The sequence below is a fragment of the Oncorhynchus clarkii genome, chromosome 27 (genome assembly GCF_045791955.1).
Source record: "Oncorhynchus clarkii lewisi isolate Uvic-CL-2024 chromosome 27, UVic_Ocla_1.0, whole genome shotgun sequence".
Classification (NCBI taxonomy): Eukaryota; Metazoa; Chordata; class Actinopteri; order Salmoniformes; family Salmonidae; genus Oncorhynchus; species Oncorhynchus clarkii.
In genome coordinates this window covers 45,722,140-45,741,687 of record NC_092173.1, presented here as the reverse complement: position 1 = coordinate 45,741,687, position 19,548 = coordinate 45,722,140, and the positions used below count along the sequence as shown (strand labels likewise).

Here is a 19,548-nt window from a genome sequence, read left to right as displayed (position 1 = left end):
TGTGACGGGGAACGCTCAGGGGAACTCTCAGTGTGACGGGGAACGCTGAGTGTGACAGGGAACACTCAGTGTGACGGGGAACGCTCAGGGGAACGCTCAGTGTGACGGGGAACGCTCAGTGTGACGGGGAACGCTCAGTGTGACGGGGAACGCTCACACGCTCAGTGTGACGGGGAACGTGACGGGGAACGCTCAGTGTGACAGGGAACGCTCAATGTGACGGGGAACGCTCAATGTGACGGGGAACGCTCAGGGGAACGCTCAGTGTGACGGGGAACGCTCAGTGTTAAAGGGAACGCTCAGTGTTAAGGAGAACGCTCAGTGTGACGGGGAACGCTCAGTGTGACGGGGAACGCTCAGTGTGACAGGGAACGCTCAATGTGACGGGGAACGCTCAGGGGAACGCTCAGTGTGACGGGGAACGCTCAGTGTTAAAGGGAACGCTCAGTGTTAAAGGGAACGCTCAGTGTTAAAGGGAACGCTCAGTGTGACGGGGAACGCTCAGTGTGACGGGGAACGCTCAGTGTGACGGGGAACGCTCAGTGTGACGGGGAACGCTCAGTGTGACGGGGAACGCTCAGTGTGACGGGGAACGCTCAGTGTGACGGGGAACGCTCAGTGTGACGGGGAACGCTCACTGTGACGGGGAACGGTCACTGTGACGGGGAACGCTCAGTGTTAAAGGGAACGCTCAGTGTGACAGGGAACGCTCAGTGTTAAAGGGAACGCTAAGTGTTAAAGGGAACGCTCAGTGTTAAAGGGTACGCTCAGTGTTAAAGGGAACGCTCAGTGTGACAGGGAACGCTCAGTGTTAAAGGGAACGCTCAGTGTTAAAGGGAACGCTCAGTGTTAAAGGGTACGCTCAGTGTGAAAGGGAACGCTCAGTGTGACAGGGAACGCTCAGTGTGACAGGATGAATATATAGATTATAGAAGCAGCCCTCTGATGTTCAGCATGTTTACATATGAACAATTGTCACGCCAATGACTCATCCATCAAATGTCAATATCTTTCGAATGTTCAGTGTAGAATAAAACATTATTTATTTAGCAAGTACTCCTTTTGTGAGTTTAGAGTTGACAAGATAGACAAAAACAGTATCAAAATAACATTGCTTTTAATCTGGGAACAACACATGACAATAGCAGTAGGACATTAAAGGGATATTACTTATTAACAGCCACATCCATTAAAGGGATATTACTTAACAGCCATAGCCATTAAAGGGATATTACTTAACAGCCATTAAAGGGATATTACTTAACAGCCATAGCCATTAAAGGGATATTACTTAACAGCCATTAAAGGGATATTACTTAACAGCCATAACCATTAAAGGGATATTACTTAACAGCCATTAAAGGGATATTACTTAACAGCCATAGCCATTAAAGGGATATTACTTAACAGCCATTAAAGGGATATTACTTAACAGCCATAACCATTAAAGGGATATTACTTAACAGCCATAACCATTAAAGTCAATGAAACATGTTAACACGACATTGAGAGACACTGCTGGGTCCAGCCCTTCTGCTGCCGTTGTTAAATATGGGTCTATTTCTGGACCAAATACAACTCAGGCCGTAGTATAGAAACTGTAAACTACAAGTGAATGTTATCAATTGTTTTGGAAAAACCTTTAGAATCCCTGACTAATGCTAATTCTAGTTTGACAGAAATGGTCAATTACAACGAATTGTAAACACTTACCAAAAAAAAAAAAGCATACGTTTTTCCTGAGAGTTGTTAAATAAATATTTTTTTTGTACTAATTATCCAATAAACACAATTGTTGTTCTGATATACAGTATGTGTAAGCTATCAAACTTCAATTAAACACAATTCATAAATACTGTAACTGAATGATCTAATCTGGTGTTATGTGAAAATGTCTTTAATTTTCACATTAAGAAAATATTTATTTAGTTTTTAACATTTGATATTCTAGCCCTTTCTGACACTCGTAATAAAAAAAGAGAGACTTTGGCACGAAACAGAGAACGCTGTAAACAATCATTGAAATCAACATTGAAATAGTTACTTAACTAAACCTGATTATTGGTGTAAGTAGACATTCCTTAAACTCAACCCCATCTGAAAAACAATATTCCACTGAACATACATCAATCAGTACATTCTGATGGTAGAGAACGTTGGTATTATATGGCACCCTATTCCCTACATAGTGCACTCCTTTTTAAACATGCTCCATATGGGCTCTGGTCAAAAGTAGTGCACTATGTAGGGAATAGGGTCACTTTTGGGATGCAAACAAAGCCTTAGTTTCAATGTCCACACTAGCATATCACTTAGAATACACATACAATACTATGCTCCCTTCTTAGTAGTATGCTAGAGAGGGCATTGGAACAAAGCCACATGTTATATGCTATGGTCTTTCAGCTTCAGGTAGTTTGAGAGGCTGGGGCTGCATCTAGTGCCCTACTTCTGACCAGAGTCCTAGGGGGTCCTGGATAAAAGTAGTGCACTATATAGGGAATAGGGTGACATTTCAGGCCAACCCTGGGTGTTTAAGTTCAGAGTGATTTAGTCTGGCAGTTTTAGTTCTGCTTGATTTAGTAATTGTAGTTCAGAGTGCTTTAATCTGGGAGTTGTAGTTCAGAGTGATTTAACCTGGTAGTTGTAGTTCAGAATGATTTAGCCTTGCAGTTGTTCAGAGTGATTTAACCTGGTAGTTGTAGTTCAGAGTGATTTAGCCTGGCAGTTGTAGTTCAGACTGATTTAACCTGGTATTTGTAGTTTCCTGGCCTGTGTGATCCACAGTTTGAAGTATTCCACCTCCTGGATGCGGGCTGAGAGGACGGTGTGAGGGTCATACTCGTTGTTGTAGCGTAGGTCCAGGTGGTGAGCTCCGTCAGGTATCACTATGGCAACCACCGAGTCCGAGATGTTTCGTGTCACCCCACCACTTGACCACGGGTCCAGTCCTCCGTTACTGTGAGAGTTTAGAGGAGAGGGATCAACCAATCACATAAGGAAGGAGGATCAAACGGTGAAGCAGAGTTAACATGGAATAACATCAGGCTTAAACTACATGGAATAACATCAGGCTTAACCTCCATGGAATAACATCAGGCTTAACCTCCATGGAATAACATCAGGCTTAACCTCCATGGAATAACATCAGGCTTAACCTCGATGGAATAACATCAGGCTTAACCTCCATGGAATAACATCAGGCTTACCCTACATGGAATAACATCAGGCTTACCCTACATGGAATAACATCAGGCTTAACCTCCATGGAATAACATCAAATGGCTTAACCTACATGGAATAACATCAGGCTTACCCTACATGGAATAACATCAAATGGCTTACCCTACATGGAATAACATCAGGCTTAACCTCCATGGAATAACATCAGGCTTACCCTACATGGAATAACATCAGGCTTACCCTACATGGAATAACATCAGGCTTAACCTCCATGGAATAACATCAGGCTTACCCTACATGGAATAACATCAGGCTTAACCTACATGGAATAACATCAGGCTTAACCTACATGGAATAACATCAAATGGCTTAACCTACATGGAATAACATCAGGCTTAACCTACATGGAATAACATCAAATCGCTTAACCTCCCCGGAATAACATCAGGCTTAACCTACATGGAATAACATCAGGCTTAAACTCCATGGAAAAACATCAGGCTTAACCTCCACGGAATAACATCAGGCTTAACCTACATGGAATAACATCAGGCTTAACCTACATGGAATAACATCAGGCTTAACCTCTATTTAAGCAATAAGGCACAAGAGGCAGTGCTGCATCATGAATACAGTCACAGATAAGAGGCAGTGTTGTATCATGAATAAGGTCACAGGTAAGAGGCAGTGATGTATCATGAATACAGTCACAGGTAAGAGGCAGTGATGTATCATGAATACAGTCACAGGTAAGAGGCAGTGCTGTATCATGAATAGAGTCACAGATAAGAGGCAGTGCTGTATCATGAATAAGGTCACAGGTAAGAGGCAGTGTTGTATCATGAATAGAGTCACAGATAAGAGGCAGTGCTGTATCATGAATAAGGTCACAGGTAAGAGGCAGTGCTGTATCATGAATAGAGTCACAGGTAAGAGGCAATGCTGTATCATGAATAGAGTCACAGGTAAGAGGCAATGCTGTATCATGAATACAGTCACAGGTAAGAGGCAGTGCTGTATCATGAATAGAGTCACAGGTAAGAAGCAATGCTGTATCATGAATACAGTCACAGGTAAGAGGCAGTGCTGTATCATGAATAGAGTCACAGGTAAGAAGCAATGCTGTATCATGAATACAGTCACAGGTAAGAGGCAGTGCTGTATCATGAATACAGTCACAGATAAGATGCAGTGCTGTATCATGAATAAGGTCACAGGTAAGAGGCAGTGCTGTATCATGAATAAGGTCACAGGTAAGAGGCAGTGCTGTAGCATTAATAAGGTCAAAGGTTAGAGGCAGTGCTGTAGCATTAATACAATCACAGGTAAGAGGCAGTGCTGCATCATGAATACAGGTAAGAGGCAGTGCTGTATCATGAATACAGTCACAGGAAAATGGCGTGCTTCGGCCCGATGTGATAGCCTTAAATGTTTGGCCCGACGTGTGCCTAAACATATTAAAATAACAATAAATTACATATTTTAATTTAAAATGTTATTTTGATAAGTAAATTCATACCCAATGTCATTCTTCCACCAGAAGACATAGTCCAGACAAACGTCTGGATGTTAGTTATTTTGGTCATGTGGATACAGACGTTCATTATTTTTGCGTAGTTGCTATGCAAAAGGCCTGGTCGTCGGTCCTAAACAAAATGGTCGCTATTCAGGCAGGATAACGTTCTTGTCACCTGCTAGCTAGCTCGGCTAACTCAGCTAACTCGGCTAACTCAGCTAGCTCAGCTAACTCGGCTAGCTCGGCTAACTCAGCTAACTCGGCTAACTCAGCTAGCTCAGCTAACTCGGCTAACTCGGCTAGCTCGGCTAACTCGGCTAACTCGGCTAGCTCGGCAAACCAAATGCTAGGCTTATATTAACCCCCGCTGTACCAAACCAAATGCTAGGCTTCTATTAACCCCCGCTGTAGCAAACTAAATGCCAGGCTTATATTAACCCCCGCTGTACCAAACTAAATGCCAGGCTTATATTAACCCCCGCTGTACCAAACCAAATGCTAGGCTTATTTTAACCCCCGCTGTAGCAAACTAAATGCCAGGCTTATATTAACCCCCGCTGTAGCAAACTAAATGCCAGGCTTATATTAACCCCCGCTGTACCAAACGCTAGGCTTATATTAACCCCCGCTGTAGCAAACTAAATGCCAGGCTTATATTAACCCCCGCTGTACCAAACTAAATGCCAGGTTTATATTAACCCCCGCTGTACCAAACTAAATGCTTATTTTAACCCCCGCTGTACCAAACTAAATGCTTATATTAACCCCCGCTGTAGCAAACTAAATGCCAGGCTTATTTTAACCCCCGCTGTACCAAACTAAATGCTTATTTTAACCCCCGCTGTACCAAACTAAATGCTTATATTAACACCCGCTGTACCAAACTAAATGCCAGGCTTCTATTAACCCCCGCTGTACCAAACTAAATGCTTATATTAACCCCCGCTGTACCAAACTAAATGCCAGGCTTATTTTAACCCCCGCTGTACCAAACTAAATGCTTATATTAACCCCCGCTGTACCAAACTAAATGCTTATATTAACCCCCGCTGTTCCAAACTAAATGCTTATTTTAACCCTCGCTGTACCAAACTAAATGCTTATATTAACCCCCGCTGTTCCAAACTAAATGCATATTTTAACCCCCGCTGTACCAAACCAAATGATAGGCTTATTTTAACCCCCGCTGTACCAAACTAAATGATAGGCTTATTTTAAGCCCCGCTGTACCAAACTAAATGATAGGCTTATTTTAACCCCCGCTGTACCAAACTAAATGATAGGCTTATTTTAACCCCCGCTGTACCAAACTAACTGCCAGGCTTATATTAACGCATGGGGGGAAATATACTGTGGGGGAATGACACCGAATCTCCTTATCCCCCCCCCCCCCCCCCCCCCGACCCAAATTAGCCTACATTTAGAATATTGTGTATATGTGTATTTCACATTATGTTGAGGTAAAAATCAGAGTATAATGCTTGTATGGATGTCAACCCAAACACATGTATGTTATCGTCACCAATCAAAGGCATTACAGTTAAAAAACGACTTTGACTACCACCACTGATTTCTGTATGCTACCTGAGCTACCAGCTTACACGAATGGGAGTTAGCATTTAGCAGCCACTTCCTCTGTACATAGTCTCACTATTGTTGTGTTACTGCTGCTCTTTAATTACTTGTTACTTTTATTTCTTATTCTTATCCGTATTTTTTTTAAACAGCTTTGTTGGTTAGAGGCTTGTAAGTAAGCATTTCAATGTGAGGTCTACTACACCTGTTGTATTCAGCATTTCAATGTGAGGTCTACTACACCTGTTGTATTCAGCATTTCAATGTGAGGTCTACTACACCTGTTGTATTCAGCATTTCAATGTGAGGTCTACTACACCTGTTGTATTCAGCATTTCAATGTGAGGTCTACTACACCTGTTGTATTCAGCATTTCACTGTGAGGTCTACTACACCTGTTGTATTCAGCATTTCACTGTGAGGTCTACTACACCTGTTGTATTCAACTCAGCCAAATACATTTAAACTCAGTTATTCACAATTCCTGACATTTAATCCTAGTAAAAATTCCCTGTCTTAGGTCAGTTAGGATCACCACTTTATTTAAGAATGTGAAATGTCAGAATAATAGTAGAGAGAATTATTTATTTCAGCTTTTATTTCTTTCATCACATTCCCAGTGGGTCAGAAGTTTACATACACTCAATTAGTATTTGGTGGCATTGCCTTTAAATTGTTTAACTTGGGTCAAATGTTTCAGGTTGCTTTCCACAAGCTTCTCACAATAAGTTGGGTGAATTTTGTCCCATTCCTCCTGACAGAGCTGGTGTAACTGAGTCAGGTTTGTAGGCCTAATTGCTCGTACACGCTTTTTCAGTTCTGCCCACAACTTTTCTATGTGATTGAGGTCAGGGCTTTATGGTGGCCACTCCAATACCTTGACTTTGTTGTCCTTAAGCCATTTTGCCACAACTTTGGAAGTATGCTTGGGGTCATTGTCCATTTGGAAGACACATTTGTGACCAAGCTTTAACTCCCTGACTGATGTCTTCAGATGTTGCTTCAATATATCCACATCATTTTCGCCATCTATTTTGTGAAGTGCACCACTCCTGCAGCAAAGCACCCCCCACAACATGATGCTGCCACCCCCATGCCTCACGGTTGGGATGGTGTTCTTCGGCTTGCAAGCCTCCCCCTTTTTCCTCCAAACATAACAATGGTCATTATGGCCAAACAGTTCTATTTTTGTTTCATCTGACCAGAGGACGTTTCTATAAAATCACGATCTTTGTCCCCATGTGCAGTTGCAAACCGTAGTCTGGCTTTTTTATGGTGGTTTTGGAGCAGTGGATTCTTCCTTGCTGAGCAGCCTTTCAGGTTATGTTGATATAGGACTCGTTTACTGTGGATATAGATACTTTTGTACCCGTTTCCTCCAGCATCTTCACAAGGTCCTTGTTGCTGTTGTTCTGGGATTGATTTGCACTTTCGTGCCAAAGTACGTTCGTCTCTAGGAGACAGAACGGGTCTCCTTCCTGAGCGATATGACCACTGAGTGGTCCCATTGTGTTTATACTTGCGTACTATTGTTTATACAGATGAATGTGGTACCTTCAGGCGTTTGGAAATTGCTCCCATCGATGAACCAGGCTTGTGGAGGTCAACATTTTTTTCTGAGGTCTTGGCTGATTTCTTTTGATTTTCCCATGTCAAGCAAAGAGGCACTGAGTTTGAAGGTAGGCCTTGAAATACATCCACAGGTACATCTCCAATTGACTCAAATTATGTCAATTAGCTTATCAGAAGCTTCTAAAGCCATTACATAATTTTCTGGAATTTTCCGAGCTGTTTAAAGGCAGTCAACTTAGTGTATGTGAACTTCTGAACCACTGGAATTGTGATACAGTGAATTATAAGTGAAATAATCAGTCTGTAAACAATTGTTGGAAAAATGACTTGTGTACAAGTAGACTAGAAAGTAGATGTCCTAACCGACTTGCCAAAACTATAGTTTGTTAACAAGAAATGTGTGGAGTGGTTGAAATACGAGTTTTAATGACTCCAACCTAAGTGTACGTAAACTTCCGACTTCAACTGTAAATCCAAATCGGACTTAAGTAACCATATTGTGGGACTGTTACACTACACAAATCATGTAGCATGTGACGAATATCCACTTTGTTAGATCAGATTTGTTGAATGTGAGCCAATCTGGACCATGGAATGTCTGGACAATGGAATGTCTGGACAATGGAATGTCTGGACAATGGAACATCTGGTCAATGGAACGTCTGGTCAATGGAACGTCTGGACAATGGAATGTCTGGACAATGGAACGTCTGGTCAATGGAACGTCTGGCCAATGGAACGTCTGGACAATGGAACATCTGGTCAATGGAACGTCTGGACAATGGAATGTCTGGTCAATGGAATGTCTGGACAATGGAATGTCTGGACAATGGAACATCTGGTCAATGGAATGTCTGGTCAATGGAATGTCTGGTCAATGGAACGTCTGGTCAATGGAATGTCTGGTCAATGGAACGTCTGGTCAATGGAATGTCTGGTCAATGGAACGTCTGGTCAATGGAATGTCTGGTCAATGGAACATCTGGTCAATGGAATGTCTGGTCAATGGAACATCTGGTCAATGGAACATCTGGTCAATGGAACATCTGGACAATGGAATGTCTGGACAATGGAACGTCTGGACAATGGAACGTCTGGACAATGGAACGTCTGGTCAATGGAATGTCTGGTCAATGGAATGTCTGGTCAATGGAATATCTGGTCAATGGAACATCTGGTCAATAGAATGTCTGGACAATGGAGTGTCTGGACAATGGAACGTCTGGTCAATGGAACGTCTGGTCAATGGAACGTCTGGTCAATGGAATGTCTGGTCAATGGAACATCTGGTCAATGGAACATCTGGTCAATGGAATGTCTGGTCAATGGAATGTCTGGTCAATGGAATGTCTGGTCAATGGAATGTCTGGTCAATGGAATGTCTGGTCAATGGAATGTCTGGTCAATGGAACGTCTGGACAATGGAACATCTGGTCAATGGAACATCTGGTCAATGGAATGTCTGGTCAATGGAACGTCTGGACAATGGAACGTCTGGTCAATGGAACATCTGGACAATGGAACATCTGGTCAATGGAACGTCTGGTCAATGGAACGTCTGGACAATGGAATGTCTGGACAATGGAATGTCTGGACAATGGAATGTCTGGACAATGGAACATCTGGTCAATGGAACGTCTGGTCAATGGAATGTCTGGACAATGGAACATCTGGTCAATGGAACGTCTGGTCAATGGAATGTCTGGACAATGGAACGTCTGGACAATGGAACGTCTGGTCAATGGAACGTCTGGACAATGGAATGTCTGGACAATTGAACGTCTGATCAATGGAACGTCTGGTCAATGGAACGTCTGGACAATGGAATGTCTGGTCAATGGAACGTCTTCGTTCCACTGACTCCTTTACCACATCTATGACCATGATATTCTTATGGAGGCGCAGTGATCATTTCAGATGGAAACTGTTTACAGGCATAGTGTGCCTGTAACGGCCAAAACAGCACAGCTTGGAACGCTGCTTGTCCAATCAGCATCCTGGATCCAGAGAACAGCAGGGTATTATTTAAGATGACTGAACCTCTGGCTAGCAGTGTATTATTTAAGATGACTAAACCTATATTGGGTAACAGTGTATTAATTAAGATGGCTGAACATCTATTGGGTAACAGTGTATTAATTAAGATACCTGCACCTCTGGGTAACAGTGTATTAATTAAGATACCTGCACCTTTGGGTAACAGTGTATTAATTAAGATACCTGCACCTCTGGGTAACAGTGTATTAATTAAGATACCTGCACCTTTGGGTAACAGTGTATTAATTAAGATACCTGCACCTCTGGGTAACAGTGTATTAATTAAGATACCTGCACCTCTGGGTAACAGTGTATTAATTAAGATGGCTGAACATCTATTGGGTAACAGTGTATTAATTAAGCATTAAGACATGAGAACCTGTTGATTACCGTGAATAACACATGGCGAGGGCTGTACTAAGGCATGGTCCAAGTTAGGCTGACGTGTCAGGGAACCATTTCAGTCGCAATCTCCAGTTACATGGTCACAGGTAAATCTTCTGTCCCTCGCTCAGTAAAATCAGCAGGTGTTAGTTTACCTGAAGATGATGTTGCTGTGAGAAGCGATGTCCAGTCCTCCGTAGACGGTCGCTGCCCAGTCAGCCCGAGGACGCACCCCGAACAGGGAGTTGCACTCATCTGAGAAGGCCTGGAAGTTCCAGTCCTGGGGCTCAAACATGTCTTGCACCCCATCAGTGCAGAGTGGCATCACCATCTCTGTACACGCCTGGGGGAGGAAGAGGGGGAAAGGAGCTGTTAAGGACTGAAACCAAGGTGACCTACTGCTCTTCAGACATGTAAACATTTTACTGCATAGGCTAACAGGGTCCATCTAGAGGACCAGACTAGAGGACCAGGCTAACAGGGTCCATACAGAGGCCCAGACTACAGGGTCCATATAGAGGACCAGACTACAGGGTCCATACAGAGGACCAGACTACAGGGTCCATATAGAGGACCAGACTACAGGGTCCATACAGAGGACCAGACTACAGGGTCCATACAGAGGACCAGACTACAGGGTCCATATAGAGGACCAGACTACAGGGTCCATACAGAGGACCAGACTACAGGGTCCATATAGAGGACCAGGCTAACAGGGTCCATAAAGAGGACCAGACTAGAGGACCAGGCTAACAGGGTCCATACAGAGGCCCAGACTACAGGGTCCATATAGAGGACCAGACTACAGGGTCCATATAGAGGACCCGACTAGAGGACCAGGCTAACAGGGTCCATACAGAGGCCCAGACGACAGGGTCCATACAGAGGACCAGACTACAGGGTCCATACAGAGGCCCAGACTACAGGGTCCATATAGAGGACCAGACTACAGGGTCCATATAGAGGACCAGACTAGAGGACCAGGCTAACAGGGTCCATACAGAGGCCCAGACTACAGGGTCCATATAGAGGACCAGACTACAGGGTCCATATAGAGGACCAGACTAAAGGACCAGGCTAACAGGGTCCATATAGAGGACCAGACTACAGGGTCCATACAGAGGACCAGACTACAGGGTCCATATAGAGGACCAGACTACAGGGTCCATATAGAGGACCAGACTACAGGGTCCATATAGAGGACCAGACTAGAGGACCAGGCTAACAGGGTCCATACAGAGGCCCAGACTACAGGGTCCATATAGAGGACCAGACTAGAGGACCAGGCTAACAGGGTCCATACAGAGGACCAGACTACAGGGTCCATACAGAGGACCAGGCTAACAGGGTCCATACAGAGGCCCAGACTACAGGGTCCATATAGAGGCCCAGACTACAGGGTCCATACAGAGGACCAGACTACAGGGTCCATACAGAGGACCAGACTAGAGGACCAGGCTAACAGGGTCCATACAGAGGACCAGACTACAGGGTCCATACAGAGGACCAGACTACAGGGTCCATATAGAGGCCCAGGCTAACAGGGTCCATACAGAGGACCAGACTACAGGGTCCATATAGAGGACCAGACTACAGGGTCCATACAGAGGCCCAGACTACAGGCTCCATACAGAGGACCAGGCTAACAGGGTCCATACAGAGGCCCAGACTACAGGGTCCATACAGAGGACCAGACTACAGGGTCCATACAGAGGACCAGACTACAGGGTCCATACAGAGGCCCAGACTACAGGGTCCATACAGAGGCCCAGACTACAGGGTCCATACAGAGGACCAGACTACAGGGTCCATACAGAGGACCAGACTACAGGGTCCATACAGAGGACCAGACTACAGGGTCCATACAGAGGACCAGACTACAGGGTCCATACAGAGGACCAGACTACAGGGTCCATATAGAGGCCCAGACTACAGGGTCCATACAGAGGACCAGACTACAGGGTCCATACAGAGGACCAAACTACAGGGTCCATACAGAGGACCAGACTACAGGGTCCATAAAGAGGACCAGACTACAGGGTCCATACAGAGGACCAGACTACAGGGTCCATATAGAGGACCAGACTACAGGGTCCATATAGAGGACCAGACTACAGGGTCCATACAGAGGACCAGACTACAGGGTCCATATAGAGGACCAGACTACAGGGTCCAAATAGAGGACCAGACTACAGGGTCCATATAGAGGAACCAGACTAGAGAACCAGGCTAACAGGGTCCATACAGAGGCCCAGACTACAGGGTCCATATAGAGGACCAGACTACAGGGTCCATATAGAGGACCAGACTACAGGGTCCATATAGAGGACCAGACTACAGGGTCCATATAGAGGACCAGACTACAGGGTCCTTATAGAGGACCAGACTAGAGGGTCCTTATAGAGGACCAGACTACAGGGTCCATATAGAGGACCAGACTACAGGGTCCATCTAGAGGCCCAGACTAGAGGCCCAGACTAGAGGCCCAGACTAGAGGACCAGACTAGAGGCCCAGACTAGAGGGTCCATATAGAGGCCCAGACTAGAGGCCCAGACTAGAGGACCAGACTACAGGGTCCATCTAGAGGACCAGACTAGAGGGTCCATATAGAGGCCCAGCCTAGAGGACCAGACTACAGAGTCCATATAGAGTCCCAGACTAGAGGCCCAGACTAGAGGACCAGACTACAGGGTCCATCTAGAGGACCAGACTAGAGGGTCCATATAGAGGCCCAGACTAGAGGCCCAGACTAGAGGCCCAGACTAGAGGACCAGACTAGAGGCTCAGACTAGAGGCACAGACTAGAGGGTCCATATAGAGGCCCAGACTAGAGGACCAGACTAGAGAGTCCATATAGAGGCCCAGACTAGAGGCCCAGACTAGAGGCCCAGACTAGAGGCCCAGACTACAGGACCAGACTAGAGGGTTCATTAGAGGACCAGACTAGAGGACCAGACTAGAGGGTTCATATAGAGGACCAGACTAGAGGACCAGACTAGAGGGACCAGACTAGAGGGTCCATCTAGAGGACCAGACTAGAGGAGCAGACTAGAGGACCAGACTAGAGGACCAGACTAGAGGACCAGACTACAGGGTTCATATAGAGGCCCAGACTAGAGGGTCCATATAGAGGCCCAGACTAGAGGCCCAGACTAGAGGGTCCATATAGAGGACCAGACTAGAGGACCAGACTACAGGACCAGACTAGAGGGTCCATATAGAGGACCAGACTAGAGGACCAGACTAGAGGACCAGACTACAGGGGCCATATAGAGGCCCAGACTAGAGGCCCAGACTACAGGGTTCATATAGAGGCCCAGACTAGAGGGTCCATATAGAGGCCCAGACTAGAGGCCCAGACTAGAGGGTCCATATAGAGGCCCAGACTAGAGGACCAGACTAGAGGACCAGACTAGAGGGTCCATATAGAGAACCAGACTACAGGACCAGACTAGAGGACCAGACTAGAGGGTCCATATAGAGGACCAGACTAGAGGGTCCATCTAGAGGCCCAGACTAGAGGGTCCATATAGAGGCCCAGACTAGAGGACCAGACTAGAGGACCAGACTACAGGACCAGACTAGAGGGTCCATATAGAGGACCAGACTAGAGGGTCCATCTAGAGGAGCAGACTAGAGGGTCCATATAGAGGACCAGACTAGAGGACCAGACTATAGGGTTCATGTAGAGGACCAGACTAGAGGACCAGACTAGAGGGTTCATATAGAGGCCCAGACTAGAGGACCAGACTAGAGGGTTCATATAGAGGGCCAGACTAGAGGACCAGACTAGAGGGTCCATATAGAGGGTCCAGACTAGAGGACCAGACTAGAGGGTTCATATAGAGAACCAGACTAGAGGGTTCATATAGAGGGCCAGACTAGAGGGTTCATATAGAGGACCAGACTAGAGGGGTCATATAGAGGACCAGACTAGAGGGTCCATATAGAGGGTCCAGACTAGAGGACCAGACTAGAGGGTTCATATAGAGGACCAGACTAGAGGACCAGACTAGAGGACCAGACTAGAGGGTCCATATAGAGGACCAGACTAGAGGGTCCATATAGAGGGTCCAGACTAGAGGACCAGACTAGAGGATTCATATAGAGGACCAGACTAGAGGACCAGACTAGAGGGTTCATATAGAGGGCCAGACGAGAGGACCAGACTACAGGACCAGACTAGAGGGTCCATATAGAGGACCAGACTAGAGGGTCCATATAGAGGACCAGACTAGAGGATCCATATAGAGGACCAGACTAGAGGACCAGACTAGAGGGTCCATATAGAGGACCAGACTAGAGGGTCCATCTAGAGGCCCAGACTAGAGGGTCCATATAGAGGCCCAGACTAGAGGCCCAGACTAGAGGACCAGACTAGAGGGTCCATCTAGAGGAGCAGACTAGAGGGTCCATATAGAGGACCAGACTAGAGGACCAGACTAGAGGGTTCATATAGAGGACCAGACTAGAGGACCAGACTAGAGGGTTCACATAGAGGACCAGACTAGAGGACCAGACTAGAGGGTTCATATAGAGGGCCAGACTAGAGGACCAGACTAGAGGGTCCATATAGAGGACCAGACTAGAGGGTCCATATAGAGGACCAGACTAGAGGACCAGACTAGAGGGTTCATATAGAGAGCCAGACTAGAGGATTCATATAGAGGACCAGACTAGAGGGTTCATATAGAGGACCAGACTAGAGGGTTCATATAGAGGACCAGACTAGAGGGTTCATATAGAGGACCAGACTAGAGGGTCCATATAGAGGACCAGACTAGAGAACCAGACTAGAGGGTCCATACAGAGGACCAGACTAGAGGGTCCATATAGAGGACCAGGCTAGAGGGTCCATATAGAGGACCAGACTAGAGGACCAGACTAGAGGACCAGACTAGAGGGTCCATATAGAGGACCAGACTAGAGGACCAGACTAGAGGAACAGACTAGAGGGTCCTTACAAATACATTGCTTGATCTGGAAGACCCTGAAGAGAAATATGCATCTGAAATGGGACCCTATTCTCTATCCCAGGGGTAGGGAACTACTATTCTCTATCCCAGGGGTAGGGAACTACTATTCTCTATTCCAGGGGTAGGGAACTACTATTCTCTATTCCAGGGGTAGGGAACTACTCCTATAGATTTTGACCGTATGCCGATTAAGATGAGCAGAGAATGGTGTTTACATGACTAATGCAATACTCAGCCTTCTGCCATAACCAGTTTCATATCCAAGTACTACTGTGCATGTAAACGTACTCATTGAAACATGATCACATCTCTTTTTTTATCCATGGGAATACTTGGGAGCAGATTTCCTAAATTAAAATCATTTTTAGCTAAATTCCTGGTGAATTTACACCTCTCCCCCCACCTGTTGCTGAGTCTAGCTCTTTACAGAGCACTACCTGACCAGAGCCCTCTTCCCTAATTAGAGCACTACCTGACCAGAGCCCTATTCCCTAACTAGAGCACTACCTGACCAGAGCGCTTTTCCCTAATTAGAGCACTACCTGACCAGAGCCCTCTTCCCTAATTAGAGCACTACCTGACCAGAGCCCTATTCCCTAATTAGAGCACTACCTGACCAGAGCCTTATTCCCTAATTAGAGCACTACCTGACCACAGCCCTATTCCCTAATTAGAGCACTACCTGACCAGAGCCCTATTCCCTAATTAGAGCACTACCTGACCAGAGCCCTATTCCCTAATTAGAGCACTACCTGACCAGAGCCCTATTCCCTAACTAGAGCACTACCTGACCACAGCCCTATTCCCTAATTAGAGCACTACCTGACCAGAGCCCTATTCCCTAATTAGAGCACTACCTGACCAGAGCCCTATTCCCTAATTAGAGCACTACCTGACCAGAGCCCTATTCCCTAATTAGAGCACTACCTGACCAGAGCCCTATTCCCTAATTAGAGCACTACCTGACCAGAGCCCTATTCCCTAATTAGAGCACTACCTGACCAGAGCCCTATTCCTTAATTAGAGCACTACCTGACCAGAGCCCTATTCCCTAATTAGAGCACTACATGACCAGAGCCCTATTTCCTAATTAGAGCACTACCTGACCAGAGCCATATTCCCTAATTAGAGCACTACTTAACCAGAGCCCTCTTCCCTAATTAGAGCACTACCTGACAAGAGCCCTATTCCCTAATTAGAGCACTACTTGACCAGAGCCCTATTCCCTAATTAGAGCACTACCTGACCAGAGCCCTATTCCCTAATTAGAGCACTACCTGACCAGAGCCCTATTCCCTAATTAGAGCACTACCTGACCAGAGCCTAATTCCCTAATTAGAGCACTTCCTGACCAGAGCCCTATTCCCTAATTAGAGCACTACCTTTGACAAGAGCTCCATATAGGGAATAGGGTGCCATTTTAGAAACAACCTGTGAGTTTGTGTTACCTGGTAGTACCAGCCGATGAAGCCCAGGTTCCCTGTAGCCGTAGAGGAAGTGTTGAGACAAGGACAGTTTCCTGTGTAGTTGTAGTAGACTCTAGCAGCTTCAGAGATACCCCCTAACAGCTGGTAGTCTGACACACTGCTGGGGTCAAAGCTAAGGTGTTTGCACACCACCTGGGAAAAAAACAACAAAAGATATCACGGATGTAGAGATTTTTTTTTTTTAAAGTTGGCAGACAGTTTGGGCTTAGAAATGACAATCGTTGTCTCAGTATACTAAATACAGGATTTTTTTGGTCAGTGTTCGTCACACGAGGCACAAACATGGAACAATTACTAATGAATTAATACGTCTGACAACAGCAGAGTGAAAATACTTTTCCCGCTAATTAAATAGTAATACTAGGTAATAAGTAAGAGTTTTTCATAGGTAACCTTTTAAAGCACTTTGTTTACAAAACAAACACCTCCGTTCCATTTCAGTCCAAATCCAAACGGCTGTTAGAAAGCTCTCTCTCTCTCGTCTCGGAGCTGTTTACCGGTTGTTTTCTCATAAAACATTTCACTTAAAAAAAATGTAGTGTCTAATTTACATATGAAATTGAGTGGAATGAAACAAAAGGCTTCATTTAAATGTATAGCTCTGCGCTCTTAGCATAGCGAGGAGACATATTTTGTTGTTAAAAGATTTATCGACCTGGTTTCCTCCCTCCGCCTCATTCTCACCCTACCAGGACAACTTCTCAACTTTACGAAAGTGACTGTTTCATCTACAGTGACAATTACTGCAGTTGAGATACATTTAAAATGGGATTTTTTTTTTTTTTTTCATCGTTCGTGGTTTGCTTTCAGACATAGTTACTGTATTGGTCGTTGTCATGGTAGCAGCAGAGTTTGCTGCCTGTCCTGTTCTGTCTGCTAGCTGTTTTTGTTCTGTCAGTCTTTGTAAAAGGCTGCTGGAGAGACTGTGGCTGCTTGTTAGGACGTTGGACTGGAGTTCTGGCAGAATGGAGGCTGTTACTGAGGCTTTTGTCTACAGGCGGGCTAGGGGAGGAGGAGGAGGGGGAGGAGGAGGAGGTTGAGGAGGAAGGGGGAGGATGTCGATGGATATATGAGAAGGAGGGGTAGAGCAACAGGCATGTCTGAACCGCAGATTTATGCCATGAAAAAAGAAAAACGTCCAGCAATTGCTCTAAAGCATCTCCTCTCTACTTTTCAGATAGGATTAGTCTCCTACATTCATCTTTGCCAACAGATTTCCCCCCTTTAAACCCTCAATACTCCCTTCCCACAGTCACTCACATAATCACATTAGCTTTGTCATTAAAAAAGCTCACTGGCTAAACCGCTTAAACCACCCATAGGGCAGGCATACATTACAGGCACTGAGCCACAACGGCTCCAAATGTCCATTCAGCTTCTCCGTGTCTGTTAACCTGCTGCACCACTAGGGGATTTAGGATTTATATATATCGATGAGGACTACAAATGTTTTTTTTTATTTTTTTAAGTTGATATATTTCTACTAATGAAAAAGTAACAGAACAGTGGACATCTCATATAACTCACAGGATGGTTGGAGCACCCCAGGAGGGTGAGCAAGCACTAGCAGCGTTTAGGGTTTAGGGTTCAGGGTTCAGGGTTTAGGGTTTAGGGTCAATGGTGCTGCCTTGGTTGGGGACGTGACGTGTCAGAGGAGCTGGTACAAAGAATGATGGGTCAGAGTCCTTCAGCCTTCTATAACAGCCTCTACAGTCCAGGGATCACTGAGTCCTTCAGCCTTCTATAACAGCCTCTACAGTCCAGGGATCACTGAGTCCTTCAGCCTTCTATAACAGCCTCTATAGTACAGGGATCACTGAGTCCTTCAGCCTTCTATAACAGCCTCTACAGTCCAGGGATCACTCAGTCATTCAGCCTTCTATAACAGCCTCTATAGTACAGGGATCACTGAGTCCTTCAGCCTTCTATAACAGCCTCTACAGTCCAGGGATCAATGAGTCCTTCAGCCTTCTATAACAGCCTCTACAGTCCAGGGATCACAGAGTCCTTCAGCCTTCTATAACAGCCTCTATAGTCCAGGGATCACTGAGTCCTTCAGCCTTCTATAACAGCCTCTACAGTCCAGGGATCACTCAGTCATTCAGCCTTCTATAACAGCCTCTATAGTACAGGGATCACTGAGTCCTTCAGCCTTCTATAACAGCCTCTACAGTCCAGGGATCAATGAGTCCTTCAGCCTTCTATAACAGCCTCTACAGTCCAGGGATCACAGAGTCCTTCAGCCTTCTATAACAGCCTCTATAGTCCAGGGATCACTGAGTCCTTCAGCCTTCTATAACAGCCTCTACAGTCCAGGGATCACTGAGTCCTTCAGCCTTCTATAACAGTGGATGGTCAGGGTGCCGGAACAAATAATTTATATATTTTCCATAATAAAAAATATGATATATCCAGCTGTTTGAAGTAAAAGAGGCAAAAAACAAAATTTAAAAACAGGAAGCATAGAAACAGATATACTGCTTCTTAGACTGGCTTTCAATGAGAATGACAGATCTATAACTCACATTTCTATGTGAATTTGGACGGGTCGCCCAAAAAGGTGCCATATTGCAGCTTTAACAATTAAAAAGTATACAGCTGATATCATCAAATTACATAGTACTGGTACATAGTACTGTTACATAGTACTGTTACAGAGTACTGTTACATAGTACTGTTACAGAGTACTGTTACAGAGTACTGTTACATAGTACTGGTACAGAGTACTGTTACAGAGTACTGTTACATAGTACTGGTACAGAGTACTGTTACAGAGTACTGTTACAGAGTATTGTTACATAGTACTGGTACATAGTA

The 19,548-nt window shown here is 45.2% G+C and overlaps 1 protein-coding gene across 2 annotated transcripts in view; it reads right to left on the bottom strand.

Annotated features, from left to right (window-relative positions):
- Window positions 1-1,008: 1,008 nt before the first annotated feature.
- Window positions 1,009-19,548, bottom strand: part of LOC139386099 (prolylcarboxypeptidase (angiotensinase C)) — a 52,023-nt gene continuing 33,483 nt past the window's right edge. For both annotated transcript variants that reach the window (XM_071131524.1, XM_071131523.1), the window contains exons 7-9: window positions 16,693-16,863; window positions 10,423-10,610; window positions 1,009-2,959 (exon numbers count right to left, since the gene is read on the bottom strand). In XM_071131524.1, the coding sequence (XP_070987625.1) occupies window positions 2,746-2,959; window positions 10,423-10,610; window positions 16,693-16,863 (573 nt within the window). In that variant the 3' untranslated portion in view covers window positions 1,009-2,745. The remainder of the gene's footprint in view (window positions 2,960-10,422; window positions 10,611-16,692; window positions 16,864-19,548) is intronic.